This window comes from Augochlora pura, chromosome 2 (genome assembly GCF_028453695.1).
Source record: "Augochlora pura isolate Apur16 chromosome 2, APUR_v2.2.1, whole genome shotgun sequence".
In the NCBI taxonomy this organism is placed as follows: Eukaryota; Metazoa; Arthropoda; class Insecta; order Hymenoptera; family Halictidae; genus Augochlora; species Augochlora pura.
Window position 1 is genome coordinate 16,414,427 of NC_135773.1, and position 21,450 is coordinate 16,435,876.

At 39.6% G+C, this 21,450-nt stretch overlaps 1 protein-coding gene across 7 annotated transcripts in view; it reads left to right on the forward strand.

Moving 5' to 3' along the window:
- LOC144478415 (uncharacterized) overlaps positions 1 to 21,450 on the forward strand; it is a 248,983-nt gene that overhangs the window by 63,512 nt on the left and 164,021 nt on the right. The window contains exon 1 of one of the 7 annotated variants that reach the window (XM_078196274.1): positions 8,307 to 8,507. The exons of the other annotated variants lie outside the window; for them this stretch is intronic. Within the exon in view, the coding sequence (XP_078052400.1) occupies positions 8,431 to 8,507 (77 nt within the window). The 5' untranslated portion in view covers positions 8,307 to 8,430. Of the gene's footprint in view, positions 1 to 8,306; positions 8,508 to 21,450 lie in introns of those variants that run through there. 7 annotated transcript variants of the gene reach the window in all.

Sequence of the window (21,450 nt, forward strand, 5' to 3'; positions counted from 1 at the left end):
GTATACAGTTTCAACAAATGTATGTTATATAGTATTATAACAAGAATACTTGAAACAATCAAGGTGAAATAGAAAACCAAATGTATTTCCTTTGATATTTTTTCTTTCCTGTAACACATGACACTATTTTTTCATCAGCTTTTAACGTTCATCTCTATTGTAATATATTCAAACAAATTAAATTTAATAGCATGTTTTGAATGTCAAAGAGTTCAAATTCCATCCACCATCATGAATTTTAAATTTCCAATTTCAACAAAATTAATGAGACTACTCTTAAATTTTATAGGAATTTTAGGGGTTGATATTAGAGCACGTATTATCATCGCACATATATGATCTCAAAAATTTCCATTCCTCCGAGCTTCACATAAATATCAAACTACACATTGAACGGTGCTTAATACGGAGCGAAATGCTATTTCGATCCAGTTTGCGTTACCATAGGAAAACAATTTTAACAAGCACTTTACCAATACCAAACACGACAAACAGATCGCATTTATATGAGGAAATTTTATTTTCGCCGGCTGGAACTGCGGTGCCTCCGTCACTAGCAGAAATACTAAAAAATACATCGAACACTGTTTAACAAGGCAGCAAAAGCTGATTCGGATGCGACGCGTACCGCCGCAAAGAAAAATTCCGAAACGGCCGCTGTTTTTCCGCGAACGGGAACAAGCACTTGAACTGTTTGCTACATTATCACATGTTGCGACCCTACCAGCAGAAGTTCCGCAGGAGGAGCGTGTTTTTCAGCGACGGGACCCTCGACCGGTCGATTGCACATCGAGATATTCGAGGGAGGAGAATGGCGAAACGGCCGGGGAAAAAAAGTAATTGAACGGCGAGAGATCGCGGCGAAACGCGGCCGCAAAAACAAAAAGAAAGGAGGAACGAACGGCGGAAGGGGGTGGAACGCGAGGGGGTGGGGTGGAACGGCAACGGACACCGGGGAATAATTCTCCAGCGGGCAACGGGAAAGAGAAAAAGGGTTTGTATTTGCGTTTGTCCCGTGTGGGCATGCTTGGTGCATTGTTAAATTCCTCTCGCGGCGATGCGCTTTTCAATCCCCCTTTTCCTGCGGAATCCGTTTTGGATCGCGCACCGCAAAACGCCGTGACTTTTTCTTCCGCTCGCGCGGTTTTACAAGGTTGTTTGCTTTGAACGCAATTAATCCCGGCCACTTTCTCGAGTGGAGCGAGGGGGTGGGCTGGCAGGAGAAAGAGGGGCAAAATGAATCGCCCTGTAACGCTCTTCTTCCGTTCATCGCGCGGTTCGTTCGGTCGGAACATCTGCTCCAAAACGGTCCCGGGAATGAATTTTTTTTTAGATGCACCGCTTGCAGGAGCCGTAATTTACCGGTCGGTCGGTTAGCGCGAACCCTTATCTACCTCCTACATTAATTATATCCGCTTCTGTAAAGTCGTTTGTTTCGTCCACAATATTCAGCAACCCGTGTACGTTTTTTTTTCTGGAGGGAACGATGCACGCAGATTCGTTTTTATTCTCGAATTTTTGTAGCCATATTAGAACACGTTCCATTCTGTTTTGTTTTCACTTAATTTTTCACTAGGACTATTCGATGCTTTCAAGGAAAATTTATATATCGCGTATAATTATTAATTATTGTAATTATCAAGGTTACTTGCTTTGTTCTATACTACTTTTCTGTAATACCGTAATATATAATACTTTTCACAATTAATAATAATTTTTGTGATTTATATAATATTGTTCTTTAAAACGTATTATAAAGTCTATATTTTCAGAGCATTAAAAGTAGTGAATATGTAAGCGTGTGTCAAGTGGCACGGAACATGTTCACCCTCTAACCGCGGCCAAGTTTCTCATTTTTCGCTACGAAATCAAGGGCTGGTTTTATTTGTCACGCAGATGCATCCAATAACTATAGTAAAAAGGATGTAAAATGAGAGGCAATAATTAAAAAGGATAAGAATTTTTTAAAATCAGGGTCGACGCGATGATATAATGCTCCGCAAAACTTTACCAAATATTTAGAACCCTAATTCCACATTGTCTGCGGTTGGAAGAGGTTAATCATGTCTGTTTCCATGAAGTCGTCTGGTTTTGCAAACACACGATAGGGAACAATATTAACCCGTTGCACTATAATACTGTGTTGGACTCATTATAAAGATTTGGAACGTGATCTATTACGTATGTACATTTTATTTCTTAAATTAAAATAAAATTTTATCCACTTATCATTAATATTTAAACATTGAAGTGACGGTTACTATATAATAAATATAATATCTTATATCCTATCCGGCGCAAGAATTTATTAGTAACAAACAAATGTTAATCCACGTGAAATAAGCCGTAGCGCAAGGGTTTAAATCACTAACACACACGCAGTTTCGTCATTGTCGATAAAATAGGAAGGTCTCCGGAGACCCCGTTACCGGACTGCGAGGTTTTAATAGACGGCGGAATACCACAACTTTCGATCGTCAGTTTTTCAAAAATAATTGGACGTCCGTGTAACTTTCCTGGTTACACTTCCGCGTTCGTCCTCGTCGGATCAAAACTTCTGAGAATCATGTGTCGGTTATCGGAACGGTGACAAAATCGATGTCGCACGGTGTTATCTATTGTCTGGGTCGCCATTGCGATGCAGCCGACGATAAACCGGCGACTCGTACATGTCCCTTAACAGTCTTGCTCTGCTGCACAACATTTTCTTATCAGTCGACACTGTCGCCGTAGCGTCTCTCCGCATACGTAATGTTCAGGGAGCGGCTTTGTTCCCGTGTCGCGAGCTCGCCGGGAAAAATGGGTTTCGCAGCGAGCTAGATACCGCGTCTGTCGGCATGTAAATTACTTTATTTGTTTAAAGGGTAGTTAGCCGGCGGGTCGCGCGAGTTCATGAAGAATGGAAGCTCTCGTCGGCGGGGCGTCACAAGCCGGGCTTGACGCGTTTATCTTGTCGCAACCGGGCCCTGAAAAAGTTGCCGCGTTTTAATCGCTGGGATTAATGAAACGTGATACGCGTTCGCGCTGGACATTTTCGGGGTCAGGGCATTAATTCTGACGCGCCTTCATTTTTATGCCGGAAAATAAGAGCCTGCGTTAACCAGGTTTTCCAGTTTCCGCGAGGACTTTGCCAGTATTCTAGTAATTAGAATTACTCAACTAATAATACGTATATATAATATAAGTAATTTATATTATTTAATATATAGTATATAAAGTAATTATAATTTATCAAAACGTATCATTCTTTTAAAATTAGTTACGCAATGAAAACACATCTTAATCATAGAATCTTTTGGTCGACAGATAAATCTAGCCAAGTTTTTCATAAATATATTGATAAAAAAAATCTAAATACAATAACGAAATATGGATATTAACTATTTTGCATTTATTCAGTGCTATACGATGCCCTGAGCTATCAGATAAAATACCTATAAGTCTGAATTGGAAGAAAATAGCGATGCTTGAAAAACAAACGATATTCTAAACCGGCCAGCAGGGCTGCGATAGTCGTAGTAGAACAATTTCGTTTCTTTTTGCATTTAGTATGCCGCTAAGTTTAAACCGCGTGAAAAGTTTCACGGAGGTCAATTCTGGCTGGTTAAAATTTTGCAGCCTCGCGAAGTGGTCAACTCGGTCCTATCGCCACTTCACAGCAGCTCTGTCATTCGGTCCTCAGGGACGCATTCATTTCGGATAATCGAAATTGCGGCCTCCGCGGCGAGGAGAATAACGGAAGGCCAAGGGCAGAGCACTCGGCTCGGCTCGGCTCGTCGAGCCGCGGGAAGTTCAAGGATACAATATCACGGGAAATGAAAGGCTGAAATATTCAAAGGCCGAATAGAATGCCGAACGAAGCTGCATCGCCTCGCGCGCCACCACACCGGAAATAGCTAATCTAGCGAAGTTTGATCGAGTCTACAAACACGCAGACTAACTCTTCAGCATTCTCCACTCTCGGAGTTCTATCATTACGTACGGTTGCCCTTAAACGGATTTGTGGAGTCTACAATGTAGACCAGAAAGATCTTCGTTTATCCAACGTCGCCTCTTACGCAAATTTAAATAAACTACAAAGCATCATAAAGAATATTGAATAAAATGAAAAGTTTATTTATTTTAATTGTTTCATAATTAAGTGCTGATTGCCAATGAAGATTGCATTTTTTCAGGTGGCATCTTCGCTATGCAAATAACAAGTTTACCTTGTTAGAATATTCCATAAGACGGGGTGAGATTTAATTTGTGTCGTCCTTTAAACACAAATTATGCCACCAAGGAACAGTAAGACTGTATTAGGAACAATACGTGATCATGTTAGTTTGTGGAAAATTTAATTTTTACTCTGGATGAACACCACCCTCCATAAATGAGTGACGCGGCAATGAACGTGTTAAACAGGGGTGGAACGGCGCGAAAGTTTCGCGTGTTACGCCACTGACCTTGCCGTTTCTCTTTCGACGCGAGCATTGTCCTCCCCATTGTGTCGTCCGTGCATTGTTGCGCGCGGGCATTGTGGCTTGTTCTGTCGTTGAACGGCGCCAGATTTTCGCGCACGGTTTTTTAAACCAACGTCGAGACTCAACAGCTGTTCCCAGTCGTATTTGCTTAAGGGTTCAAGTGGCTGAAGCTGTGGGGGATGAATTCGTTGAGAATCGTGGAAGAAGCGATTTGTATCATTTATAAGAAACCTAAGAAAGCAGAGAATCAAGTATTGCATCGCTCATAAGCAAAGCTAGTTTCTTAATCATTTTTAACAAAATGGTTAACAAAATGGCGACTTCAGATTCACTGTGAAGGTGCTAGTTCCGTTGAAAGCTAGACAGATTTGAACTTATTTGGTAAGTTTAAAAGAATTTCTTCCGTGATCAGACTTCCTTGGATTTAAAGTTCGAAGCTTCTAATTGACAACGAATCCGTAAAATTTGCTGCACGATTTTGAAAAATGTAGAATTGTGGATAATGCAACGTAGAATTTTTAAAATAGTACTCCCTCGAAATGATTCTTCTATTTGCTTAAATCATTTGTATCAAAATGGTCGCTCCATTTTAAAAAATAATGTTTCATGCAATAAATATGTTGTCTAATATACGGTATATAATAAAAATAAAAGCTTCTATGTCCTTCAATTCAGAGTAAATTTATAAATTGGACAATGATTTCGATACGGAGGGAGCATTTACCATATTCAGCATTAGGTTCACGGGACTCGCCAGTGACGGGTTACTAATTTTTGAAGTTACGATTATTCGGATCTTAAATCTGCATTTATGGTTATTCAGCTAACATATCGCGAAACTTACGGCAGATGTGAGAATAATTCTCGCTCGAAATCTAAAAAAGCGTCTTGCTTTTATAAACTAAAATAGAACAGCTGCTTTAAGCGAGCCGTAAATCTAGTATTAAAAAAGAAATGCAACGTTAATAACCGGTTTCTCATAAGCGGCAGTGTAGTTTTTGTTTGCTTGGATAGACGCCTTAATAACGAAACATAGATAATGAGTGGAAAGATGAACAATTAAGGCGAATGGTATGGCGGGCGCATGGTTCTCCGCTTTCGAAAGCATTGTCTCGAGTCGAGCAGCCAGTAGAGAGATCCATTAAAATCTCCGGCGCGCTGCGTTCGCGAAATAAAGTGAATCGAAACGAAGATCATTTGCCGGGCCGGTCGCGTCGGGTCCGCGTTTTCCTTTTGCCCGGTTTCAATTGCCCAATTACGCCGATGCTCGAAGCATTAACAACACTCGGCGCAGTCGAGAGCGCACTCTGGATGCACTCTTGTTCCTCGTAAAAAAACAGGAAAGCGGTCCACGTTCACATACGGATCGCAGGCTTCGCGGATTCATCATCGTTCCTCGAGAATGAGACTGCGAAACATCGCGAAACTACGCGAATTCCGCTAAAATACCGACCGCCTTTCTTTACAGTGTCGCTTCGACCACCAGATTTTAATATTCCGGTTTGTTATAAAGCTTAAACCGTTTACTCATTGTCTGAAGCTGATACTGTGAGCAATTACATTTCTGCTGCGATTCCTATACCTCTTTTTAGTTCACTACTGCAAATTCTATTCGCCATTCGTCTTCATCTACGCTCACATAATTAAATTATACCTGAGATAATTTGAAGTGACTTTTTCCTTAGCGAAAATGCAATCCGCGGTTTCGTTTAAGAATTATTAACGAAAAACGTTGACCAATGAGAGGCGAGATTCATTTGCTTCGCGCTAGCTGATCCCGCCTGTTCTCATTGGTCACCGTTTTTCGTTAATAATTCGTAAACAAAACAGACGATTGCATTTTCGCAAAGGAAAAAGTTGCTTCAAATGATCTCAGGAATCCCTCGTTTCTCGCTTGTTAACATTTTTGGAACACCTGTGTATACATGTAAACGAAAGATTATACTTAATGTGCTTGAATAACGGAAACTGTTACCCTATAGCTATACGAACGAAACATAAATGCTGTTAGAAGAGTTATCGTTCGCAGATATAAACCTCAAGGTTAACTACGGAATTATTTAGAGTTGATCATGAAATTGATTTTCGGCTGCGGACCCCTTTGAGCCCGGCGCTTTCCCAGACCATTTTCAGGCTTCCTAATGAAATATTCCGGTTTCAAAGAGACGGCGGCGATAATACCGGGCCGCGAAAACGGAGCGGAATATCCATTTTCGCGAAGAAAGAAACATCCTGACCGAGCAGTTTCCCCTTTGTCGCGACGCTGCCATTGTAGAGAGGGTTTTCGGGGGCAACTGCGACTCTTTGTCGACGAAGACTCGTTCTAATTTTCGCTCTGGACGGATATTGTATCGTAGCCAGACGGCTCCGCGGAAAGAATCGGAATGGATGGGTTCGTGGACTATCGGCTGACAAAGCATCTTCGTTTTGCTCTCCATTTCCGGAACACCGGCTACGTTATGACAAGATTTCACCGACTGACTACCGACTTTCTTGATAAAAGGTGTAGCGAGATTTTTAAGGTCGCCCAAAAACTCAGATTTAGGAAGGAACAAGAGATTCGTTTCTAACTTTTGCAAAGTTATTGTATACAAATGATTATATTAATCGGTTAGTTTTTAACTTTAACCCCTTGGCTACTGTGGGCGCTTAGAAATTTTGTCTTTGTAACACTAAGAGCGTCTATAGGCGTCCAGACAATTTTGTCGATAATTATTCCGGTAGATCTTACCATAATTAGACGAAAGGCGCAAATGTGTAATGCGACGAAAACGTAACAAAAGAAGTGAGACACATTACGAATGTAAGAAATGTGATGTAAGATTTTACATTCATTCATGTTTCGAATTATATTACACTTTACTAGATTACTAGATATGTTATGAAAAAGTCTTACATTAATACTAAATGTTCAATGTTTACAGTAGCAATCCGGTTCAGAATATAAAGAAAGAAATAATATTGTTTTAATTTAGTTTAGTTTCTTGATCATTGACATATGTTTTCATAATAATGCATCCCTACTAAAAAATGTGCCGTTCTCGGCACACGTAGTAACTCAATTCCTGCCGTATGGTAAGGCCGGTGCATATCTAAGTCTGTCGTGGTCAAGAGGTTAATCAGTGCGCTGTTCTATTGTCTGCAATAGTTTTAGAAGTATTCGATCATATTGAGTTTCATCGACTTTTGAGTAGGTCCGTCATAGATCGTACCGCGGGAAAACTTTTGCTGTGTTACTGGGTGACTTGTTTCATTTATTGAAACCGTTTTACACGAAATGGGCCCGTGCCGTTCATTGCGAGAAAATCGTAACTACGTTATATATCGCCTTTGTTAGCAACATAAAGATATTATCGCTTATTGGATAAAGTTGCATGTATTTTATTTTTTATTTAAATATACCTTTAAATAGAATATAAATAGAAAATTACATTTACATAGATAATTATATTCTATTTAAAGTTATATTTAAGTATAAAATAAATTTCACTTATTCTCTACAGTTCACATACATTCACAATTCCAATCTTCGAGGGCGCGCTTTCACCCCTTCGACATAAATTTCACTAGCTAAAGAATAAGCGTATGGAGAGTCTCGTGAAAATTACACTTTAGCAAAGTACCATAAGAATCGACTGTGTTCGTTTACAATTCAGAGACTTCGAAAGTTAATGTCGAGGTAGAAATTGACCGATACATTTTTGCGTTTTCCTTGCAAAGGAAAGAGGGAGGATGTAGAATTTCGTATCACCGAATTTCATCGAAACGCAAACTGGAAATTTGCTAAGGCTCGTCTCGTGGAGATGCGTCCGTTCCTCGTCTCCGAGAAGTCCGCTCGCCGCTCGCACGATGCGGAAGCATCTCGCGAGAAATCGAGACGAAATAGTTGGATGCGTGCCTCGCGCGCCTCTAAGCACGAGTAACGCTTGAATGAACGTGACAGGTGTTTTGTCGCGAGTGAATCTGCATGTGCCTCGTGAGGTTCGATCAATGTGCGACACCCGCCGTCAACATGTTCACGTGCCTCTGGAATTTCTTCGACTGGTAAGTAAAAAGAAACACTGGTTGTTGAAAAATAAATGAACTTGAGCAATCGATAGGAAACTGTTATCATTTCTGAAATTACTATTATTACTGTTATTAATATTTTTATTATTACCATTATTATTATGGCAGTTATAATTATTATTCATAAATTGAACGGGCAAAATACTATTTATATTACAGAATATAATATATTATGTCATAATAAAAATAACGTCGGTTTTATAAAAGGGAATTCAAGTTTCTTTTCTCTTTTAATTTCGGCATCCATTTTATTAATCTCTTTTTTTTATTATCACTGTTCCCAATTGTTTCCATGCATTTTGTGGTATGTTCTACATAGTAGGAAACTATATCGGGATATGATGCGTGCAGTAACCGAGCGACGAAAATGAGAACAACACGAAAACAACATGCGATGAATGATTAAATTAATTGCATAACTGACTAGCGCTTATAACTAGACTGCGGATTTTACATATTTATGGCAAAAACGGATAAGTAATATACAGAACAATAAAGACGTGAGAAGAATTCAACCTTTATCGATCGTCAGTTATTCAGGCCTAACTCACAGGATGTCTCAAAAGTATCTAACAATCCGAAAATGGGAAATACTTGAGGTGATTTCAAGCAACTTTTTCCTTTACAAAAATATTCTCCGAGGTATCGTTATTAAAAACATCGTTATTATAAAACATTTAACAACGTCAGGCAAGTATCGCTGACGCGCGGGTGGCTGAGTCAATGGGCGAAACTGAGTTTCGTCCCGTCGTGGGTTCGACCCCCGCGCACCAGCGGAACTTTCTTCTCATTGGTCAATGATTTTCCTTACTAACCTGTTAACGATGTGTCAAGGAAAATTTTTGTATAGAAAAAAATTGCTTGAAATCAGCTCAAGTATCTTCTATTTTCGTATAGCGAAACATTTTTGGAACACATTGCATATTATTCACATCAGAAGTAATTAAGAACTAACTAGAAGTCCAAACTATTACAATGTGAATGACAATAACTTTTACTCCGCAGAATCGATTGGAATAATTTTGATTTCGTACAAAAGACCGCAGTCTAATTACACCTTGATATGTACTTTCGACAATCCGATACCACAGAACTCGCAGACATTATCGAACCAGAATGAATAATGACAATTTCTACTAAATAAGCAGCTGTCCTAAAGTACTTGCAGAGGTGGGGGGGGGGGGGGGGCAACATCATCGTGGATCTCTTACAATCGCGAAATATTCCTGCGAAAACGAGCTCGGTTTTCGCCGTTACGTTAATGGAATTACGGAAGTGTTCACCGGGAAGCTTACATTATTCCCCCAGGTGCAAATTGGTCGCAGCATTCTCCGCAATTCCGCGGCGTTTGTACGCGAGCCCGCGGTCGTATCGCGCGATTCCACATGGCCGAGCCTGTGCGAGCCTCTCCTCTCCTCTCCTCTCCTCTCCGCTCCGCTCCGCTCGTCTCGCCACCGCTCATCGCCGCCATTGTCTCTCTTTAGCTATTTATCGTTGGACCCTTCCGCCACGACGCGCCGACGACAATGAGACTACGACAGTGACACGCGGAGCCTAACGTTCGCCGCAACTCGTCCGCGAATATCATTTTCCCGCGTTCGTTCGCGCTCGGATGCCATTACCTACGAATAATTCTGTCCCCTCATTCATACGAAGAATGCGAATTACAGAAACTAATTAACAACAGGACAATTTCTGGCGGAGGATACGTGTTCGTGAGCATCCATTTTTGCAAATGGTAGAAACCTCTTGATGAATCGACGATATTTCAACATTATTCTTGTGACAATGGTTTTAATGTTGCTAGACTCTCTGACGATTTCGAATTTATTTCTCATATATTTTAAATATTTTAACCCTTGCACTCGGAGCTATTTTAACTGTAAATCTGAAATAAAATTTCTGACTCATAGCATTTCCATTCCATACAAGTTCTTAAATCTAAACTTTGTTTCTGTGAAAATTATCTTAAGGCGTGATAGAACAATTTTAGTGGCGCTTCAGGGTGACCACTCAAATCTGGGCCTGCGTTGCCTCCCCCACCATTTGTCTATCGGCACTGCGTTGCCGGTCAAGCGGTTTACGGTTCTTTTCCGTCTTCGAAAATATCGTAACTGAGTTTTCCTTTTCGCCTTTTCTATCACGAGAAGATAGTATTCTGCGAACGATCGAATCGAGTAGTTGTGCCTACCTAGCTTCCGAACAATCATTTACATTTACGCTAACCTTACTTGTATTCAATAAATAGCATTTTTTATTCACTCTGTTAGAATTATTTACACAGCGTGTAAGTATTCCAACGGATTTAAATTCTCTCGATGGAACCCTCGCAATAATCGTCGGTGTCCCGCGAGATATTTCTCGATATTATAGAGCGTGTAATACGCGTTATCGAACGTAATGTAATTCGGTCAGGTATGTTGGATTAAAGCGAAAGGCAGAGTGCAAAGAAATAATCGTGAAATAACATTTCTCGATGGCGAATTCTGATTCGTGAGAGTGGTCGCGGCGAGTACACTCGTACACAGATCCATATTTCAGCGTCCGCGAAAGACCCGTTTCAATATTTTCCGGGGCGCCGGGGAAACTGTAAAGGGCTCGTTTCCGCACTTCGCCGATGCAATTTTTCGGCGTGGAAATTGAATTCCGAGGAGCCGTGAAACGAATCATCGCCGGTGTCCGGCCGGCAATCAACCTGGATTATTTTCACGAGACGCGGACTCGTCGCAGCGGCGACAGTCGGCCCAGAAAAATTGGCCCGGGCTACTTGTGTGCCTCGAAATTCAACTCAGCTTGCAAATCACCGACCAATTAACGGCTCGAATCGGTTCCACCCGGTAACGATTGTTTAACGAACGCGCTCGCCTCAGCTCGTTTGTTGCGAACAATCTTCCTCGCGTGCTTCCGTTCCAGTTCGATGTCCGCGAAAATTATCGGCGATTCGAAAAACGCGATCAAACTTTAACCTTTTCAATTAACATTCTATTTACCGGAAAAAGACTATTTATAATCCTCTTGGCGGCTTTGTCGGGCTCGATAATTTTCTACTAACCTTCCGCTTCTCATAGCGATTGTAGACATTATTTTTATAGCGACGAAACAGAGTTTGTTGTGGCAATTCCTATTAACCTTTTAATTTCATTTAATTTATTTGCACTTTATATTAAATTATTATTTATATTTTATTTATCTCCTGTATTTTATTCAGTTTCTGGTTATTATTTTATTTTAATTAATTTTCATGTTTGTTACATTTTATTATAATTTGTATTCAGTTTGTTTATATGTACGAGTAAATATCCAGTTTCACAATACGGAACATACATAAATATATTATACTTACACAATCAGAGAATCGGTAAATAATTTGCGACAACTCGTTTTGCACTCTGTGATATTATCATTGACAAGTTGAAATATCCTGTAAATTAGTTAAGTTAGTTGTTTTATCAAATCTGAAAATTAGGTTTCATCACATCTTCATTTGAATAGATTTTCTTTCTTCATTTCGGCAGCTGCTATTATTTTCGTTTTGCACTTTATTGTATTTACGTTATTTTCTTTACCTCTTACTTATTATCATTACTATTCTTCTTCTTTCTTCTATATTTATCAAACACTTTTAAAATCATACTCGTGTGATTTTATGTAGCCTGTCTTACAAAGTACATTATTACCATTATTAAAAATCACGTCTCTTCCATGTGTATTATCGAACAAATTGTTCTCCCATGGCAGCTGTCTCAAATTGATGGATATTTGCACGCACCCTGCAACCTGCAATAAGAGATATCGATGGGTTTCATCGCGATAGCAACGTGCTACCTTCGATATCGCTGCTTAAATATTGCCACGTTGACGTCGACGCGCGCCGGAGTCACTTTCTGCCGAATCTTTTTAGCAGCACGATTCAAGTAGCGCGGCAAGAAGTCTGAAATTCCAGAGCGGCCGGCAATGTTGCGTTCAGAATTTTCGCGGGACGTCAACAAAGCTGCGAGAATCCAGTCGCCGGTTGGTACACGTTATTCCTTTTATCGCGTCAAACTTTTCCTGGCCGGAATGGCGGACTCTGGAACGGAAGTGCCAGGCGAATTGTCTACCGATATAGATTGCCCAGCCAAAGAGAATCGATCGCGCCTGAATTCGATTCGCTTTTCAATCCGGCTCGAAGACGCGACCATGCCCTTTCCTCCACTATCTTCCGAGTACTCGTCCCAAGAACCCGCATAAAAATTGTAGGACGCCCAAATCAACTTTACGGGTCGGGCGGGGAAGAAATTTTATGGAATTCCAAAAAGTTGGAGGTTTATGGGAAGTTCGATAAAATTCCGGATGTTCCAAAACAATTTCGAAGTCGCTCTTTCGAGGAATACAGAAGAGGTGAAACGAGAACGTCGTAGAATTCTGGACCAGTTAAAATTATATTTACTAACTTGTTAGAACTGTGCATTTATGAGAATAATAATTTACACTGTCATTTTTAACTTTTTATTAATCCTTTATCCTCGAAGACGTTTTAACTCTAAATCTGAGATAGTATTTCCGATCTTAGGTATTTCTATATTTCGTTATTTATAATTAGTGGATTATGCGCAGATGAAATTGTGTACAGCGATGCATACAATATTTTCAGTAGCTTTTTATGTATATATAATTTTGTTGGTTCGGAGATTATTTTGTAATGAAGCAGTTTTTACTGATGACTTCATCGTCACCTCTTGAGTTTAAATGGTTACTTTTTATTAATTGGGGTAAGAAATATGTCCTCTTTATGAAACGTTTGTGTGAATTCGATTCCACTCAGTTAAACGGGTGGTAAATAAATACCTACTCGCGAGATTAATTTTTTTATTCAACAGATAGATCAAAAATGAACAGAGCACGTGCAAAAGAGTCGAGAGACGTGGGATTCTCAGCAAGAATTGTAGAACGTTCGCGAAAATGGCAGGACTTACACAATAGTTTGTAGAACGCCCGGAGGGATCCCAGTAAAAAGTTGCTGGATTTACAGAAAGAAATTGTAGAAAGTTTAGAAGCGGTACTGGATTCGCTAAAAAATTCGACAACATCCACGAGGATCGTAGAATTTGAATAAACGAATCAGGTGAACGAATTAATCGCGGATCCATCTTAAATGCGTGATCAAACCAGAAGCGTTGCCGCGCGGAGCGTCGAAAGTAGGCGCGGCTTATCGCTCCCACGAGCTTCTAATAGTTTTAGCCTTAACTGCGACAGCTCGGTCGTAAAAGGTTTAAGGATCAGGATTAATGAGATATCCTGGATTTGAACCTTCTCGGAAGTTGCCTGAAAGCGAAGACCGATTACGAATGGTAAACTCAGCTCTCTTTATTATGTCGCGAAAACACGAAATTTCCATGAAATTTGTATGAGATTTACATGAAATTTATATAAAATTTTCATGAAATTTGTATAAAATTTGTATGGGATTTGTATAAAATTTGTATGGGATTTGTATAAAATATTTTTAAAATCCATGAAAACAGAAAAATAGTAAATTCGCGTAAAAATTTGCAGTTTGATAGATAATAAGTGAATCTCCAATATAATTTTTTATAAAATTATTATTTTCTATAAAATTTTCATGAAATTTGTCTAGAAATTTGTCTAAAATATTAATAAAACGTACGAGAATAGGGAAATAGTAAATTTGTGTAAAAATCTGTAGTTTGACAGAGGGTAAATGAATGTCGAGTAGAATATAACAGAAGAAGGAGGACGTAAATGAATCTTCGATCATAAAACAAGAAGTAAAATGCAGATCGCAAGGAGAATAGATTCGCAGGTTCGCGAATCGATAACAGGGCAATAATTTACGGGGATCGTAAAGAGCATGACGGCCTTCTGGCGACAAGTGCAACGACCTACGAGTTTCGACGAGTCCCCGACGCAGACTACCCCACCGTCTAGCGTTCGATCTTTACTTTTTAGGAGAGCACTATCTTCCTCTTCGCTTCCATGCTTCTCGTTTCTCTCTCTCTCTCTCGCACGCGGGCGCTTTCTTCTCTATTTCCTCTCTAACACAGTCCACCGACTCAATTATTCAGAACGACTCCAAGCCCCTGATACGATTAACGCTGGAACTACCCAGAAATTCTTATCACGTCGACACAGTCCTATTTTCGTACTGCCAGCGCTTGAAACGAAAGCAAAAGCTGCATCGCCTGCGAAAAAAGAGTCGTAAATATTATATACAAATGTCGTTGAAAGCAATATACAAAGATCATAGAAAGCAATACATAGATCATAGAAAGCAATACATACAATATTTTCAATTTTATAAACAAGTCTTACAGTTACTCTTTCACAAGGGCTAGCGTCTAATCTCTCAAAGAATTCGTGTTCGGTCAAAAAGTACAACAAATTGCGAAATTGGAAAATTCTTGATCGACGGACTACAAAAGTAGACGTATCATTGTTGCAACGTTCCTTTTTCCCTGATGAAAAAGTACGCGATTGTGGAACAGCAAAGTCTCTCGTATGAATTGCAATCGTGGAATCGAAATTGTCAGCGTCGATCGTCAGTGCGGATCGTGGGATCGCGTTTGACTTCGGCTAAACGTGGCTACCCTAAATTCACCGACATATTGCGGCCGTATTTCAGCTGCGGAAAGAACACCGCGGGACATCGGGTCCAGAGGTTTATTGCAGCAGCCAGTTTCCCGTGAACGTAACTCGCCGGCTGGTTCTGTGACGGAAAAGTGGCCGCTGCTCGGCGGTACGGGAAACGAAAAATAACGAAAACGTTCGTTGCTAGTGAAGAGAGAAAGAATGAGAGAGAGAGAGAGAAGAGAGAGAGAGAGAGAGAGAGGTGGTGGATAAACTTAGGCGGCAAGCCTCGCCTCCGTTTTCAAGCACGGATCAGCGATTCGGCTCAAAGAACGTGAACCGCGCGTGAAATTACTTGGAAGAACTTTTATTAAACTGTCGCGCAGAAGTTTTATTTCGATCCCTGAAAAACTGGCAAGTACACACATAGAGAGAAAAAGAGAGAGAGAGAAGGATCCACTTCTTCATCCCGTGATAATTCACCGGGCCAGTCGTCGAATTAGTCTCGTTATCCTACTTTCTGCTCGAGGAACCATTTGGTTATTTCTGTCGTGGTTTCTCCATCGTTCTCTCGTTTCTTTTTACCAGTTATCGCCTGGATTATGCGATTCTCGGATAATTAGTTTTCCAGATATTATACGCCAAATTTATCACGTTCGCTATCAGCGATCACTGTGTGGGTCACGATCGTGATTTCGTATCTTCGTGAAGAAAATTAAATGGGTTGTAGATTTATCATTAGTACGCGTTGGGATACATCATAGTATAATATTCTTGAATGTATGTATAGAATAATATAAAATATTATTTAAAGAATTTGAGATTTTATAAGAGGATTTAGTCGGATATATCTTTCTATTTTGTTGGTATTTTAACAACGGTATTACTTTTATATCTGATAATTTTTCATTTATTATATTTCTTGTATTATATACATACATATTGTATATCCTGTACTATATACATTGCATACATTATATGTTTATTATTCCTTATTTGTTATATTGTATTTTATCGTTATGTATGTATACTGATAGTACAAACAGAACAATGTTTATGTAATGTAATATATATTGTTATGTAATGTAACTGTATACGTAACTGTGCCACGATTTTTTGTACACTGTTCACAGTTTGATACGAAAATGTTTGCGAATGAAAGTTAATCAGTATTTAAGTGACTATACATTGAAAAATAGAAAATTTCCGAAAATATTGTGTTTCGATTAAAAGTCAAGTTTACCTTGATTTTTTTTAATGGAACTGTATTTTTATTTCGCAATGTCACTGCTGATGGAAAGATGAATTCAACAACTATGCTAAGATCTTCAGATGATCTTGACTTCAGAGTTTGAAAAATTATGGCAACAGTTACGTGTCTTACCTTTTACATACCTTTATTTTGTTCATTATTGTACTATAAAAAATCTTTTCTCGTACATCTTTTCTTCTTATAACAAAGATTTTTCTCCCGCACACATGAATACAAAATTATTATTATCATTATTATTACTAAATTATTAAACTAATTATTATTATCACTATAATATAACGAATGAGCCTTAAACCGAGTCAATCACTGAAATAAAAAACCAACGACATTTCCATACGAAACAAAAGGAAATCGAACAAAAGCTGACCAGGGAAGCAATAACATTATGATAAGAACGAACGGATCAAATCGAAAAGACACAAACGTCGGAATACTTTAGCTCGCGCTTCTCGTAACGAATTCTTTCCTCTTCCGTAAAAGATCCGGCGATCGGGAAGCTCGCCTTTATTTCCCAACAATTTCCATGGGGCAGACGAAAATCCCTAAGGCAACCTTTTATCCAGGCCTTTCGAATCCGGCATTGTTTCCGAATGGAATCGGCGAGCGATCGGCTCGATGCCGATTTCGAGACGCTGCATCGGACAAATTGGTTTGAAATTCCAACGAACCATGGCTCTGGCGAGAGGGTGGGAGCGGAAGGAGTCGATCTTTTAAGAAGTAAGACGGCCGCCGTAGTTTCCTTGAACAGCTGCAGAGAGAATCCGAAGCAGGAATGACAGAGACGCGGGCGAGAAAGAGGGTGAATCGGTTAAAGAAAAAGAGCCCCGCGCACTCGCATCCAACGGAGGAAGATCCATTTCGCCCCGATTCCGCGCTTTCGGAACTCTGCGAAAGAGCCTGCCGGATAATCGAACCTTTAAATATAGATTCTGGTCTCGTGCGATTGATTCGTTCGCGGATATCCAAGCGCGATTAAGATCCGAGACGGTATCGCCGGCAGCGAGGTTCGATCGATGATTTTTTGTGGTGGAATTGCGAGTTGATCCATTGAATTTACACATTTAATAATGAAATATATTTAATAGAAACACCGTAAGGTAATGTAATATATTATAAAATAGAGTTGATTATTATTTGGACTGTTTCGATTAAATATTTATGTAGGATAATTATTTGAGTGAGAATTCCCTTTAGTCGAATGTTATATTCACATAGTTCATTAGTGGTCATAAATTATTCTATCTATTTATCCGAATCATTTTTTAGTACAATAATCCTTTATGTGAACAATTCTTTATTTGAATGATTCTTTTTTAAATGATTCTGTTTTAAATAATTCTTTCTTTGAATAATTCTTTATTTGCATAATTCTTTCTTTGAATTAGTTTTTATTGGAATAATTTTTTATTCTATTAAGAGGAGTGCGTAAGAAATAAATCGATAAATTATGAAAAGAGACCCTATACTCTATCATTTTTATTAATATTGTTGCGGGCTTCGGGAACCTCGTCCGATTCCCGTCGCCCCGTTTGCCCCGTTTCGCGTGTTCGCGGCATAATGAACTGACAATTTATTTTCACAACTCTTTACAACTCTCTACGATACAATTCAATTTTACAATATATCGATTGAATTAATGTCAACGTCGCGCATTCACTATCAAATCACAACTGCCAGAGTTCAGCTCGGTCGGAAGACCCTGAACCCCGTTGCCGTCTTTTATTTGAAGGGCGAATTCTAAGGCGGCACCGGTCATCCATCCGGTGCTCGTAACAATATCAATACTTTTCCGTACGAATGCCTGTATAAATATACACATGTTCGAATAATATTTTATTCGAATACATTTTTATTTAGATGAAGTTTTATTCGATCGAATATTTATTCAATAGTGTCGAATAAAATTTTATTCGTCAGTTTTCATCTTTTATCTGTTACTGAAATAAAATTTTCTGCACATCTTCCATAAAACGTTGCTTCTCCCACTCTCATTTTCTCTCAATCGATCTTTTAAAAGAATTCTCTACTTGCGCGACTGCTTGTTCACAATACTTTTCTTATAATAACAATTACATCCGTCTCACTCCTCGCTCTCCTTTCAACTATGTATATTCCATGCACACTATATAAAGCATACGCGCACGCTCGTTTCCATAACAAGAACCCGTCGTCAACGCAATATTTTCCATACGCCGCGTCACACTCCTCCTTCCATGCAAACATCACTGTCCATCACACCATATCATTATACAGTCTATGAACACCATTACCGCAGAAATATCTCCGTAATATCTACGGACACCTGGAAGACACTAGTTGACACATTACATACTTACATTTCTACTTACATTTCTCGTAAGAAATACGAAGGAAAAATGACTTTGGTCATTTTAATAAGTCCAGGAGCATTATATCGATTTTCTTGGATCGATATCTGCGTATTTATTTTTATCATAAATATGTAAAATTCACAGAATAATTATTTACTAATTTTAATAAATTTCATATACCATATAGCATTATTGATATACTATGAATAAATATTCATAGTATTGACAGTTTTCTTCGTGTGCGTTATAAACAGTGAGCCTTGGTTGCGAAATAACATTTGAATTTTAGTATCCCATGTATTTTGTTGAAATTAAAATACGTCTTACGTATTCACAAAAATTAATCTCTTAAGAGAAATAGGTATAATTATATACTATGCATTAAAGAGTTTGCGGGGACACGCCAATGGATCATGCTGCAGACAAGAATTAAGGGACCCAAGTGAACTGCATAGTTCACCTTTTTCTGTTGTCACTTTAATATCTTTTGTCTTCCGCTGCGTGTAGTTCTGTGGTGTTATTGATATATCTTCTTTAATATACAGGATGTTTCAAAAATATCTAACAATGCAGAAATGGGAGAACAACACAAAAACAACATGTGGTAAACGATTAAACTAACTGCATAAGTGGCAAGCGTTTATAATTAGAATGCGGCTTTTATACATTCATTGCAAAAATGGATAAGTAATATACAGAATAATGAGGACATCAGAAGAATTCAACCCTCATCGATCTTTAGATATTCAGGCCTGATAGACAAGATGTCTCAAAAATGTTTAACAATCCGGAAATGGGAGATATCTGAGGTCATTGCAAGCAACTTTTTCCTTTACAAACATTTTCTTCGAGGCACAAGTTATTAGCGAAGAACATTGATCAACGAGAAGCGAACTCCGTTGGCGCAAGACAGCCAATCCAACAAGCGACCAAAGCGCAGCGTCTGTCATTGGCTCAGCCGCCTCGCGCCAGCGATACTCGCCTGTTATCGGTCAATGTACTCCGTCAATATCTCGTTAACGATTTCTCGGAAAAAATTGTTGGAAAGGAAAAAGTTGCTTGAAATGATCTGAGGTATCCCTCACTTTTGAGTTGTCAGATATTTTTGGGACAGACTGTAATATAAAGACAATTATAAATAACATTAAATTATTTCTCTTACCCATAGTGTCAGTATATTCCTTTCAAAATTGTGATCGGTATTTCAGAATCTTTTTCAGAGCTGCCACAATTATAACTTCTTTATCTCGGAAAGACACAGATCTATTTTGTTCCAGGTTTACAGCTACCATAATTAGAACTCCTTTGTCCAAGGGTTTGTAATGATACCACGAAACCTATAAATTCTAGCAGCTTGTTTAAGTGATTAACGTTTGGTCTAATAAATTCATCGCCGACCTCGAAAGCGTCGAAGAATCTGTGAAAGGAAATTGATAAGCAAGGATCGCGTGAACTTAGCGAGCAAGGAAGCTCCTGACGTGGCTTGGTTTAGCACGATAGCAGGAAACTCGACGGCGCGTCGCTTAAATAGCAATTATTTCGCGGGATCGAATTTAATTAGCTTTTTAAATAATTCTCGAGTTTAATCAACAACGCTTGAATCCCCGACGCCTGCCAACTATCCGACAGGGATCCCATCTGTGCTCGCGGAGAAGTTGCTCAACTTGGAGCTGTCCGCCGGAAGTCTAAAAGCTTCGCCGGATTTCCAAGGGATTTCGAAATGACGACTAACTAACTGTCGGGAAGGGCTGATTGCTGGCAGGCTTTCCGAGCGTGTGCCAGTCGTCGACCGCTCGATAACTGACTTCGAACTGACTAGCGTTGCTCGATTCGTCCCGGAACGGTGTCTCTTCCGTCCCTTTCGACCCGCTGGTCAATCCCGTATGCAAAGACGAACGAAACTTCGACTGTCTCGCAGCGAGGCGCTCCGTCCGAGTTGTGAATCCTCGAGCAGCCTGCTAGCCGACTGCGTTCCGCTTTGCAATTTAGACGATCGCCTCCCGCTAACTTCCTTTATTTATTTATGCGACGGTAAGCCCGGGGCAGACTTTTATACGACTCCGTGCCTCCTCCGAGCGACTTCTCACCGGTGCTGAATCGTTCTTTCGACCGGGCTTCGATCGAAACCAGTTTGGTCATTAAGGGCCGATTCTTTTCTGCTCCCGGGGCTTAAAAATACAACTGTTGTACCTATATGCGATATGAGAAGACGACGTCTCCGCAGGTATCGATCGTCTGAATATGAAAAATGTGGAGCATGAAATGTCCGTCGCTCGAAACAGACCACGCTCATGAATGTTTATCTCGGAAATCATTTATTCGATCCAGTTCATTCATTTTTCAGTTTAACGCGGATGGCTGGTCGTGTTTTACTGGGCAAACTGATTATTACGGAACGCCTCTGCATACTGGATGGCTATCCCAGACAAGCTTTGATATTTGATGGAAGATATTTAATTTAATTCAATTTATTTGCATGCGCAAACTGTAGACCATTTATAGTACTGTATGGTTTTTTTCAGGTATGAAAGGCAGAATGGTTGAATGCAATAAAATGGTAATGAATGGGACACATGACGGCAGAGTGTTTGGGCGACTTCGAGTGACCTGAGTCTATTGCTTAGGTTCCTCGAAGTCCTTGCGTGGCCGAAAGATAGAGTGTGAGTGAGCGAGAGGGAAATAAAGAAAGAAAAAGAGAGAACGAGTATGAATGAGATAGCGAGTGAGGCAGAGCGAAAGAGTATGAATG